Source organism: Gossypium raimondii, chromosome 5 (genome assembly GCF_025698545.1).
Source record: "Gossypium raimondii isolate GPD5lz chromosome 5, ASM2569854v1, whole genome shotgun sequence".
NCBI lineage: Eukaryota > Viridiplantae > Streptophyta > Magnoliopsida > Malvales > Malvaceae > Gossypium > Gossypium raimondii.
This window is the reverse complement of record NC_068569.1, coordinates 19,754,582-19,766,741: the sequence shown is the minus strand read 5'-3', so window position 1 is coordinate 19,766,741 and position 12,160 is coordinate 19,754,582. Positions and strand designations below refer to the sequence as shown.

The 12,160-nt window shown below is 34.9% G+C and overlaps 2 protein-coding genes across 2 annotated transcripts; both read right to left on the bottom strand.

Moving 5' to 3' along the window:
- Window positions 1–3,118: 3,118 nt before the first annotated feature.
- LOC105770440 (uncharacterized) lies at window positions 3,119–5,689 on the bottom strand. Its single transcript, XM_012591643.2, has 3 exons — window positions 4,451–5,689; window positions 3,582–3,810; window positions 3,119–3,498 (listed from the first exon to the last, which is right to left on the bottom strand). The coding sequence occupies exons 1-3, from the start codon at window positions 5,365–5,367 to the stop codon at window positions 3,334–3,336; spliced, it is 1,311 nt and encodes a 436-aa protein (XP_012447097.1). The 5' UTR covers window positions 5,368–5,689; the 3' UTR covers window positions 3,119–3,333.
- A 4,090-nt stretch (window positions 5,690–9,779) lies between these two features.
- LOC105770438 (protein NODULATION SIGNALING PATHWAY 2) lies at window positions 9,780–11,610 on the bottom strand. The gene has a single exon (XM_012591642.2). It carries the CDS (start codon window positions 11,521–11,523, stop codon window positions 10,042–10,044), a length of 1,482 nt encoding a protein of 493 aa, XP_012447096.1. The 5' UTR covers window positions 11,524–11,610; the 3' UTR covers window positions 9,780–10,041.
- Between the last annotated feature and the right edge of the window lie 550 nt (window positions 11,611–12,160).

The window sequence follows — 12,160 nt, the reverse complement described above, 5'->3', positions numbered from 1 at the left end:
GGACTTTAAATTATTTTATTTTATAATAAATGCTTTTAACTACAATTTGCTTAAAAAATGTCGACAAAAAAAAAGAATTGTAATGAAGCAATGACTGTTTTTGCAAAGAAAAGAAAAAGTCTTCATGGGTTCCATATTAGGTTATAGTTGATGAAGACATGAGTTTTTGTTTTATTATTAATTTTTTCATATTTTGATTGAGACTTTTGCCAGTTTTGCATGCCATAGAAGCATTGAAACGAATCAAAAGAAATCAGTACTTTCCTGTACTAGTGTTTTACTTAATTGCTGACTAGGTGGATAGTGTGGTCAGTGGCCACGTGTATTTTCCTGGGAAAAATCAAAATAAAAACCTACTAGCTAGTAGCTACTATTGTTATCATTTTTTTTTCTCGTAAGAATAGTGAAGGAAAAAATTGATATTATGATCTCTGGGGTAGCTTTGGATGCTTTTTTTAGTTCATCGTGATTGATTCAATTGCATGGAGAAACTAAGTTTTGATTATAGATTCTCCATTGGAGCTGCCATCCATTTCTTCTCCTTAATAAAAATTAATTAGATTTTCAAAAACCAGAATAATAAATAGTTCACATTTATCAAGAGAGAAATATTGATCATGAAAAAAAGACATATACTTACATATTCTTCAAACGGTTGCGAATAGAGCTTTTAGTTGACGTGCAAGGGTGTCCCCGACCTCCTAACATGGAAATTTTAGAAATTTTAAATTAATAAATAAAATTATACTTTTGTTGGGTTGAAATTCATTTTTAAAGTTGGGAAGAGAATGGGCCTACCTTACAGCATGGTTTATAGCAAAGAACATTAAATGCGGATCAGCACCAAGAAATTTGACCAAAACCGAAGTCTCTCAAATATTTTCAAAGTATAAAAACAAATGCCCTATTAATGTATTAAATATATTAATTATATATGAGCCTCAGCTCACACAATGGTCAGAAGCTGTACCCACCATAGGCAACCAATTGAAGAAAAGCTGCTTTTGTTAATACTAAAATAAAAACCAATAGGACATGCTAAGCCACATTATTTGCATACACAAGAATAATCCTTTAATCTAATCCAAATCACCTTCCCCCTCTTACTCGATTATGGATCCCTTTAATGGGTGTTTATTTCAGAACTAAAATATTAAACAAATCCTTCATGTTTTTAAAAGATAAATTTTATTTTCTTATTATATTCCAAAGAAAATTTAATGATAGATTCGTTTGTGAAAATTGTACGAAAAAATTGGTATTTTTCGATGTTTGAATGATTTCATATAAAAATTTTGTAATGTTTGGTAAGTTTTTCTAAAGTCAACAAATAAGGCATGAATTATATTTGTTGTAAAATGTCATCAAAGCATTGTCCTTAGACAATCAAAATTATCTTATATTGACTTAGTAATAACCGATGCATATTAAACTTAAATTTGAAGTTGCACGTATGAGGGTAGATATTTGTATAAATAAAGTTAATCAAAATTTAAACAAATATTCATACCTGTACTATTAAAATATCTATATTTTACATTATCAAATATTTATAAATTATAATCTATAAATTCATTAATAAAATCTTAAAATAAATATTAATGTTAAAATTTATTATTAAAATTATTATATAAAAATATGTATGTTTAATCATATTAAAGATTATAAAATTTGAGATCAATATTTAATATTTTAAAATTAAAATTTTACTAACATAATTATATTTGGCTAAATTGAATTTAATTTTTATCTGAAAATCGTATTACCCATGGTTACGAGGACTTTTTTCAAAGAAAAAAAATTTCCGTTGACTAATAAATATTTTTTGTTAATTAAATTATTTTCTAATAAATAAACACTGGAAAATACGAAAAACATTTTTTGTAGGGTATAAAAGCAATGCATTTATTATGATTGAAGTAGTGAAAACTAGTTCAGACAAAAAGATTGCTTTTGGGGGGGTTGAACTGTCATTGTGAAAAATGCATGTGGAGCAGTTGGAAGTTTAAGACAGAAGAGGGGGAAAGGGTTGAATCATTTCTAGGTAAAAGATTTAGAGAAGCAAGAAAAAAGAATCTGCAAACAGATTTGAATATTCAAACAAAAGAAAGAAGGAATAAACAAAGAAACAAAGAGTTGTTATTTTTTCTGGCTACCCCTTTTTTAAAATTTTATAGAACACAGATTATGGATCCAGCATGCATTAAAAGTTGTATATATATATATATTTTAAAAATGATTCACTAAGACAAGAACTGAAGAACCCCACCACACCAGTTCATGTTCATGTGCTGGTTTGAGATTAGAATAATGTCTATCCCAACATTATCCTACTTGGGAGGGTGAAGGCACATGCCTCCTTATCGTTAGTTTAATCCAAATATTCAGCTTCGAGGTTTAGAGTTTTTTCCAGTCTTTTAATCTAAGTACTCTACATTTGTCGCTTTGTGTTTTTTTTTTTTTTGGGGGGGGGGGGGACCAAACAGGCCGACCTCAAATTTGTTTTTAAGAAATATTATAGTTCTCTCCTGCTTTTTTGAGTGATATGATATGCATTTTTGGTTGGTAATAATAGCGTTGGCAAAGCGTTGCAATTGGATTCTGGGTTCCGGTTAATTCGTATTAATCAGTTATTATTGTTAAAAGAATGAAGGACTTCTAACATGGTCGCCCCGTCATGATATTTCTTTTACCATCTTCTTGGACATTCCATGATATGGGCAAAAGTAATAGCGAAAATGCCTAACATCCGGGCCATATTTATGAACAGCATCTATAAAAGGAATATAATACCAATCCCCTTTGTCGGAATCTCCGGATTGAAAGCGAATCAGTTTCTAAGGAAAAACTTGAACCATAACCATTTCTAAATTCCCGGTTTTCTGCTAGAACCATGAATTTCCGATGACGTAGACATCATCGACTACAGGGATGGTGTTCGAATTTTGGAATAAAGACATTCAAATTGCAGATGGGTTGATGTTATGGATCATAACGAATTATAGGAGAGAGAGGCTGGGATTAGACCCATGCTTATAATTGCAGGGGGAAAAGAAAACCAGAATAATGAAGCCACTTCAATTTAGCCCCACAAAAAAAGGGATAGACACGAGACATGTAAAAGGAAAAATATATGAAAACTGATCTTCCATTGATATACACGAGTTATGTACATTGTTACATTTTTTTATCAATGAAACTTCAAACATAAATCTCTCTCAACCTCCAATGAGCTTTTGCTCATCAGGGTGACTTCCACCTCTTCAAGTACACATAAAAATTAGTAAAAAAAAAGGAAAGAACAATTTACATTTCCAGCCGAAGCTAAACATCTTAGACATCTGTATAACAAAATTTGCCATCCATCTGGTTCTGAACAGCTCGGACTGCGGCTACCCTAGCAGCAGTTGCTGCTCTATTTGCAGCCAGAACTGCCTTGTTCACTTGTTCATCCACCCGGCGAAGCTTAATAGCATTTCCTGCTGCTTTTCTAGCAGCCTGCACATACCCAGAAAATATCGTAAGAGTTTGTTTTCATGGCTAAAGAAGATAAACATGGTATAAATATCCAATTAAAATACCTGAACTGCTCGAAGGATGGCATCAGTAAGCGGGGGTAGAGAGGTTTTCAGGGTGCCGGAATCCCATTCCCCACACTTCGTATCACCACTTCGGAAAGTATACATGCCATACCCTTGCTTTTGACCTTCATGCCACGATCCCTCATAACAGTGACCGTTAGCAAAGTGATAAACACCGAATCCATGCATTTTGTCCCCAAAATATTCTCCACAGTATTTATCTCCATTCCTACAACACCACCATCACATTTATGAAAATCATGATCTCCTTAATGGAATAGAAATGCTTTACCTAAACCCAGAAAAATCAAACTAAAACTCCCATGATAAAGAAAAAATTCATTATTGAATATAGAGGGAAAAATGATCTATTACAAAAATAATAATAATCTATGCAAAATATTAAGCATTCATAAAAGGGAATAAATTCACTCTCGGCTTTAATTCATTGAATACAAAGACATAGGATCCACAACTGATCATTAAGTCAGCATCAACCATATTTTTGGATGAAGACTTAAATGAAAATCACTTCTTCTTTCTTGCTTGATAAAAATACAATTGAATTTGGCAAAAGGTACTGAAAAAGTAAAATGAATATACTCAACGCATAAGAATTCTGAAAGCAAGAACTAAAAAAAAAAAAAAAGACAAACTGGAAAATATTAAATTAGAAGTTGAATTATCCCCACACTAAAATCACCCTTCATCCAAAGCTTTATTTTTCCATGATCAGTACTGACATAAAAAATGCAAAACAACAGATAAGTAACGCAACAATTCCATAATCTCAGCAAACATTCAATGCATCTACATTTAAAATCAAGCAGGAATATTAACATGGTGAAATAGTAAATTTATTTTCATACCTGAAATGATAGTAACCAAGTCCATGTTTAACCCCAGACTTGAATTCCCCAACATAGCAGCTCCCATCAGCACAAGTTTGAACCCCAACACCATGGCTCTGGCCATTACACCATTCACCAGAATAAGAATCGCCTGTATAAAACCTATAAATCCCAAATCCATGCCTCACTCCTTGTCTATATTGCCCTCTGTATCTACTCCCTCTGCTCCAGCTCTCCACTCCATACCCATCATATCTCCCTTCCACCCAATCCCCTTCATATCTCCCATTCACGAAGTAATTATAAACCCCACTTCCGTTACATTTCCCCTTGTGGAATTCACCTTCATAAAAGTCCCCATTGCTATAAAACTCCACCCCTTCCCTTACAACCAGCTGAAGTCTTCCGTTTTCTTTGTTGTTGTTGTCGTTGCTTTTGTTACAATGGGTTTCTCCAATGAACCATTGGACTGGCTTCGAATTGGGTTTCGAAAACTGGAGTCTTTCTTTGAAACAAACAATGCCTTGGTTGATCAAACCTTTGTTTTTCGACGCGAAGAAAAGGGTTATAGCGACGAAAATTAACGCTAACAAGAGGCATTCCGATGTGGGAATCTCCTCCCTTCTAAGATAAAAGCAAAAGAAAAAGATGAAAGAGAAGAAAGAGATGGAAGCCATGGCGAAAACCGGGTTGAACCGGACCGGAATGATCCTAGGTGTCATCGAACATGACTTCTTTGTTGGCGGTTTCTTTCGTTTCTCGTCGTTCAGTAACGACTCTCGGTGCTGGTGGTCGTCTTTGTCTTCTTGGTCCTTGTTAAAGTCACCCTCGGTGATGGACGACATGCTGTGGATTGACGACCGGACAGTCGGCGACGAACGGAGCAACGACGACTGTGTTCGTGTTAACTTCGCCTGGCTCTTTTGTCCCTCCATTACTTTCCTTCGGTTTTTTTTTTCCTTTCTTGTCCTTCGTTTGCGGTTGGGTCCCAACCCCCCCCAAAAAATTACGGCAACCGTCTGATTTAACTAACTTTCACTACCACTGACCTTCCCTATACCGTGAGATTCTTATCACAACCGTTGCTCTGGAAGCCGCCGGCGACATCTCAGGCAGCGCACGTTAAACCAACGCCTTTTGCTTCTAAAAACCGTGCACGTTAGCACTATCGAAGAAAAAGAGAGGTTTTCTTTCTCAAAAAAAAAAAAAATCGGTTTCTTTCTTTTTTGGTTTTGGAAGAAAGAAAAAAGAGTGAATCTGGAGATTTGGACCGGGCATTTCGATATATATTTATGGTTGTAATAAGGGAAAGGGTTGGTTCAATTAGAGCCGTTGGATGAAGATCGGTTGGCTGATATGAATAGTTAGTTAATAGCCGTTGGATTGAATTGGAGAAGTGCCGGTCTTGACGGGAAGATATGGTCGTCGGATCTAGATTCGGTCTTCGTTTCGCTTTACTGTGGCAGGCAGCGCGGCACGTGCCATCACCTGTTTTCTTTTTACGTTTCGATTTTGAGAATAAGCTTCCCTAATTCACGTCCTAGTAAATTAAATCACTTGCTACTCGCGTCGCCGTTGATCGTTGAGAATGCGCTGGTTCAAGTTTTGGAGGGTTGAGATTTGAGTAAGGGTATTACGTGGAGTTAAGGATGATGGGGAAAACGAGAGGCTTCAGTTTTCTTCCGCAGAAAAAAAAATAAAAAAAGAAGATTAATTACTTAAAGAGGGTTCGTATAATACGAAATTAACTTTTTTTTTGTCAGTTATGTCTGGTTTTAAATAAAAATAAAAATAAAAAGGTAGGAAAAAGAAGTTACGTGTATCAAGTTTCTAACCCTTTGCTGGGCTGATCTCCAATCCATCATGCAATGCAACGAAGAACTTTGTAAACTGCATGGAAGATTGATGAACCAAATATTCTCAGCGGCAAGAATCCCAAATTCCTTCCCTCAGCTTAATGGAGTAGCAGAGAAGGGATACTCAAAGCCCCCTCTAATACTGAAAATGAGATCAGTACTCCCTTGTCCTGTCTGCTAAAACCAATAAGAACTCCATATATGGACTTGAAAATGGAAATTCTGTCTTGGCTTCCCAAAAGGTTATGGGTCATTGGGTACGAACATGTGAAAGTTGAAAGAAAAATAGATTGTGTGTGTACGAGAGGAAAAAAAAATTCTCTGTTTTTATTTAAAAAAATTAAAAAGACAATTTTAATAAGAAAATGAAAGATGTGATATAATTTAAATATGCATGAATTATAATAGAAACACTTGAAATTCTTATGTTATTCATTAGTTCCATGGAAGCAACTGTTTGTCCTAAAGATTTCCTTGAAAAAATATTAACCTTTGTTGTTCCCTTTGCAAGTTTCCTCCCTTCCACCAAAAAGAGAAGCCTGATCCTAGAGCCCAAACAAATATGAGGCTTGAAAGGCCCAGGCTCCATGAAGCGCCCAATATCCTAATCATGAAGGAGATCTCAGAACAACCTAATTCCATGGGCCACAACTACTAAGGACTTAGGAAACCAGTCTTCAACATATATTCATTGTCATACGGCTAAGGCTTAGTTTATCAATCTTTTTCAATAGTGTTTTTAAGGAAAAATATTACTTCTCTTAAAAAAGTGCTTTTAAGTAAAATTTTCAAATGAGAGAAGCAGTTTTTTTTATCAAAAAAGTAACTTGTTTAAAAATGCTCTTTTCTCAACAATATTTTTTTTTTGTTCCAAAAGTACTTTTTAGAAGCAATACTAAACAAATCTTAAAATCTTAAGTGTGCCGCTTTCTTGTATTGTGTGCTAGAGTTTGCGACAGCGCAGGGGCGAAATTAGGGTGGCTTATAGGATCGACCCTCTAAAATAAAATTTTTTTATTTAGGCCATTTAAAAATTTTAAAATTTTAAATTAATAAAGATAAAATTACACTTTGTCCTCTTAAAAATATAGAAATTTGATTTAATTCTTTACAAATTATAAAGATATAGACTATTAAAATAGTGAAATTACATTTTTAACATCGTAAAAATTACAATTTAATTTTGGTCCTCTAAAATTTTTTTTTTTCACCCCTGACACCAGGTCTTTTCTTTACCTCCAATTTAGGCCTGTTACAAGTAGTGATGATCTTTTTCTACCATAAATCGTTAAATTTCGTGTCTTTTACCTTGTTTTGACTCTCGACTCTCTTCGTCTTCTTTAGGCTGGCGGCCTCCTTGGCCTTTTTGTATGGGACTGTGTTATTACTTTATTGTAATGGAATGATATTTAAACTTTGACAAAAAAAAAAAAAATCAAGAAAGACCTTTACGCAACCCAACTTGTAGGAGCAATAAAACTACAATTTCACATGCCTACCAAGCTAGAATAAAGAGATTAACTCAATCACCTTACAATTGCATTGCCCAACAAAGTTTATATAAATATCATCGGTTTATAATATTAGTATTTTTTTGAACAATTTATTATAGATTCTGATGATATTTATTCTTTTTGACACAATGTCTAAAATTACCTATAGCCCCTCCTCAACCCATAAATAAAAGGATAATGTGTATCAACGCACTCAAACCCACGTCCTCCTGCATTGACAATAATACATATATCGATCAAGCTAAGACTCTTTGGATAATAATTTTACATTTGGATTCAATTTGGCGGTGCAATAAAAATAATTATATTTATTTCATATGAAAATAAACAAATCAAAATTAACTATTTGAAATCCATGCGTGTAATTTATAGCAAATGAAACTGTTGCATTCAATTACATCATGTTGGCGCCGAAGGTCTTGACTTTCTCGCCATTTTCAAAAGCATCAACTTGTCCTGATTGCTTCATCATATATATAAAAGTTTCATTAATTACAACCTCACATCAATCTAAACCTTTAATTTGTTAATAATTAGAAGGGCAAAACCCCGTTTTTTAATTTATAAATTTCTGAACATAAAAAATTAATCTAAATAACCCCACACCAACGTGTTAATGTATTCTAGCACCTATTGATTACTTTAAGGTTATATATAATAATTTTAATTTACGATTTGACTCTCGAAATATACTTATTCTCTCATCTTGGTATTTAATTTTTTTATTTTAATTTAGTACTTAAAAGTATTATTTCGTTATATATTTTGATTCAATTTTTAATGTTGTTAAAAGAAAAGGTGTCCAATAAAAACATGTCACGTGACATTTTTAATTAAAAATATATTTTATCATATTTATATATCAATTTTAAAATTTTAAAAATAGAAATAAAATATATAAAAATTAGAAAATATATTTAATAATAAAGTATAAAAATTAAAAAGTCATTAATTTCATAAAATAAATAAATGTTTTTAACCTAAAGAAAATCTAACAAAACTTGTGGGTGTTCTTCATCATGTTCTTCATGCTATTCATTTGAGAGAAAAGAAGATGTATTTTGTCCATTGTAATCTCAACAAAACAAACTCAAAATTGTTTATAATCTCTTTTAATTAAAATTTGGTTTAATTGTATTTAAAATTCAAATCATCTTTCTTTTAATGTTTCAAACCAATAATCTTTAAATCTAGAAAATCTCTAGATTTCAATGTCTATGACCATTATCAACCGCCACTCATGGGTAGTCGTTTAAGTTCAAATTTCATTATTCTCTTGTTTTCGACCTCTTCTTTTCATTTCCAACATTTATTCTTTCAAAAAAATCACTAGATTTTTATAGATCTACAAATAAATCTCGAAACTTTAACACTAAATTTAAACATTTTTCACTGTTGAATTCTCTTCAAATTTCATTATTCTTCTCTTCTTTATAAACTTCTCTTTGACCGTTTAGATTGACCAAATGATACCCAAAAAATCTATTCTTGCTTTGGTGTATAGTGTTGATAGTTATGAATGTACATATGTGGTAATGGAGAGGAACATTAACCATGATTGTTTGTATTGGAAAGAAAGATGAAGTGAGAAAGAAGATGGAGGAGGAGAGAACATGAGAAAAAATGGATTAAAAACATTTTTATTAATTTATTTTAATTTTAATAAATATATTTTTAAGTAAAAATAATTTAAGTAGTATTTTTAATGAAAATATGAAGGCCATAACATAGGAACACTTTAGGTACTAAATTGGAATAAAATAATTTAGATACTAAAGAGAAAAAACGGGAACAAATTATGAATTAAGTATGGTATTAATTTTAGAAAAATGGTGATGGTGACTGAGAGTGTATAATGATTAAGCCCTTGTTTTGCACCGTTAAGATCTAAACCAGATTTTGACCCTTTTGTTACAAATGTTTTATCTTGGGTTTGGACGTCACTTTGGAGTAAAAATGGAAGTGAAAGCAACAGCCAAGGAAAATAGAAGAATGCATACAGAAAATGGTATTGGAAAACCTCAAACGAAACAAGCTCATCATGTTCTTACAACAACCGCATTAGCTCTAAACCAAATCAACTACTTTATGGGATTATTACATCTTAATTCCAACAGTTTGGTCTAAGATTTTGCTGAAAAAGGTTCAAAAAGTAACATGTCCGGAGGATGAAAAAGAATGTGCAGATGAAAGAGAAAGAAAACGGCTGCTTATAATTTGTTTTATGTAACTTTTTTTTTTACAAATCAGAGTCTGGAGGAGAAGTCCAGATGGAAGCTGAAAGCAAACGCCTGGATTTCCAATCTAAGACGACCCTGTTATTGGCTAACTCCTCCACTCTATAACCATCATTGAATAAGCCTAGAAGAAGTTTTGCTTGACAATGATTGGCAAAGCTGATGCTAACAGGGTTGAATCCCATGGTGTCTAACCATTCTGACCAACGGCCACTCTCCTCTTCGTTTCGGTTCCGGTAAATCTGGGTCAAGGATCCGGCTATTTGAGGCCCCAGAATTACTCTTTCCACTAAGGCTCGAGCCCTGCACTGCATAGGGAACCCGGCTTCCAGAGAGTCGAACACGGCCGAGTAATGGTGCAATGAGTCTATGAACCGTCCCATGAATCCTCCATCTCCAATGGGCCCGGCTTCTTCTTCCACCAGGGTCACCAATCTTGGGTTCAGGGTCTTGGCGCCGGACAAAAACGAAGCGACAGAACTGGGAGGTCGATGGCTAAAGTGAGGCAAGTTCAACATACAATTGATAATCAAGGCCTCACCTCGAACTAACTTCAATGCTGACGGTCTGAACGTTTCATCAGAGTCCAGCCTACACTGATGGAATGAAAAGGGCTGCCCAATGGAGGATGCGAAAGTGGTTAACCGTCGTCCGGTCTCTTGAATGGTACCAATTGATCGCCAACCGTTGCTGCCTCTTGATAAAGCCGTGATCCTAAGATGTGGGGTTGGTGGTCCTTCTTTCCTAGACACCAATGCTTGCATCAAAGACGCCCATTGGATCCCCTCCATGATGTCGTAGTCCACTATGTGGATCCTCCTGTCATGTGTCACTGCTTCCAGGATGGCTTGATTGGCCGTGAAGTGACCAAATTTAACGTAAGGCGACATGTCTTGCAACAGCTGAAAAGCTGCAAGCATGTCCGCTTCACGATGCTTGTCACGGTGATGCTGAGGTCCGTTGGTTATCAAATGCTTTGAATGGCCACCTCCGGAGCCTTCGAGTAAACTCTGTAAGGCCTCGGTGAAATAGGCTGCCAACCTTTCCATGTTGGTTCCATCACTGGGGGACACCAACTCCTTGAGCCGAACCAATATCACCCGAGCTAGGCTCTTGTTAGCCCCCATGAGTGCCTCTGCGGCGGCCATCAATAGGTGAACCATCCTCAACCCCTTGAAATCCTCACCATTGGTTTCCTCATCCGCAACCATCGTATCGGTGGAGACAGAGACAGAGACAGAGTTACTCGTCTCATGATCATGTCCTAATCGAGTTAGCTCGAACCCTGTTCCATCATCCATCATGGACTCGATAAGGTCTTGAAACTCATCACGCTCGCTCGATAACGAGCCCCAGTCAACAACCGGGGATCCCCAGTGATTCCAGGTACAAGCTGGGTCCTCATCTGCAGTAGTAATGGTGGTTGTGCTGGTGCTGTAGCTACAGAAGTCGACCTCGAAGGCGTTATCTATGGCCATCGCCATGGCTGCCTACTACTATTAAGGAAATTGGGTGTATCAAGAGACTCTAAAGGTAGAAATGAAATCGAGTATGAAAGTTAAATAATTTAAAGATTATCGACTAAGATGTACAATTGATCCCAAGGTTGGTTGGGTTTTATATACACCCAACACCAGGGTCTCCATCATTACTTTTTGAAACATTTTCTTTTTTCACTGGAAGGCCCTCCAATTTTATGAATATTATCAAGCGGTCTCCCATACAAATATTGGAATGTCTTTTCCCATGTCTTCCTCTTCCACTTCCACTTAGGTACAATAATAACCTACTTTATAGTTACATCATGCAAGACCCTACCTAGAATATTAAAGGTAGCTAGATTGTAAACTTCAAAGATTCGGGGCGCCATTGTTTGCCTATTTTCTTTTTAATCTAGGTACTGGAGTTAAAATAGGAAAGCCTGTTTCTTACATATAATTGGAAAATGGCAATAGCAAACAAGGAGATTAGTTGATATATCAGTAGTAATGACAAGTTCCAATGGGGGGTTCATGATTTCATGATCAATGCAAAATAAATTTAAAAGTACATATGAAAGTCAACAATGCCATCCATGGATGGCGAGCTGGTGATTATCATTTGTTTATTAAACCCACCAGC

Bases quoted from the DNA above. Each gene is read 5' to 3' on its own strand.
- LOC105770440 (XM_012591643.2), bottom strand. From the start codon at position 5,367: ATGGAGGGACAAAAGAGCCAGGCGAAGTTAACACGAACACAGTCGTCG. The intron at 3,811-4,450 runs GTATGAAAATAA...GTGGTGTTGTAG, and splicing joins CTTGGTTACTATCATTTCAG to GAATGGAGATAAATACTGTG. The intron at 3,499-3,581 runs GTATTTTAATTG...GGGTATGTGCAG, and splicing joins CCATCCTTCGAGCAGTTCAG to GCTGCTAGAAAAGCAGCAGG.
- LOC105770438 (XM_012591642.2), bottom strand. From the start codon at position 11,523: ATGGCGATGGCCATAGATAACGCCTTCGAGGTCGACTTCTGTAGCTAC.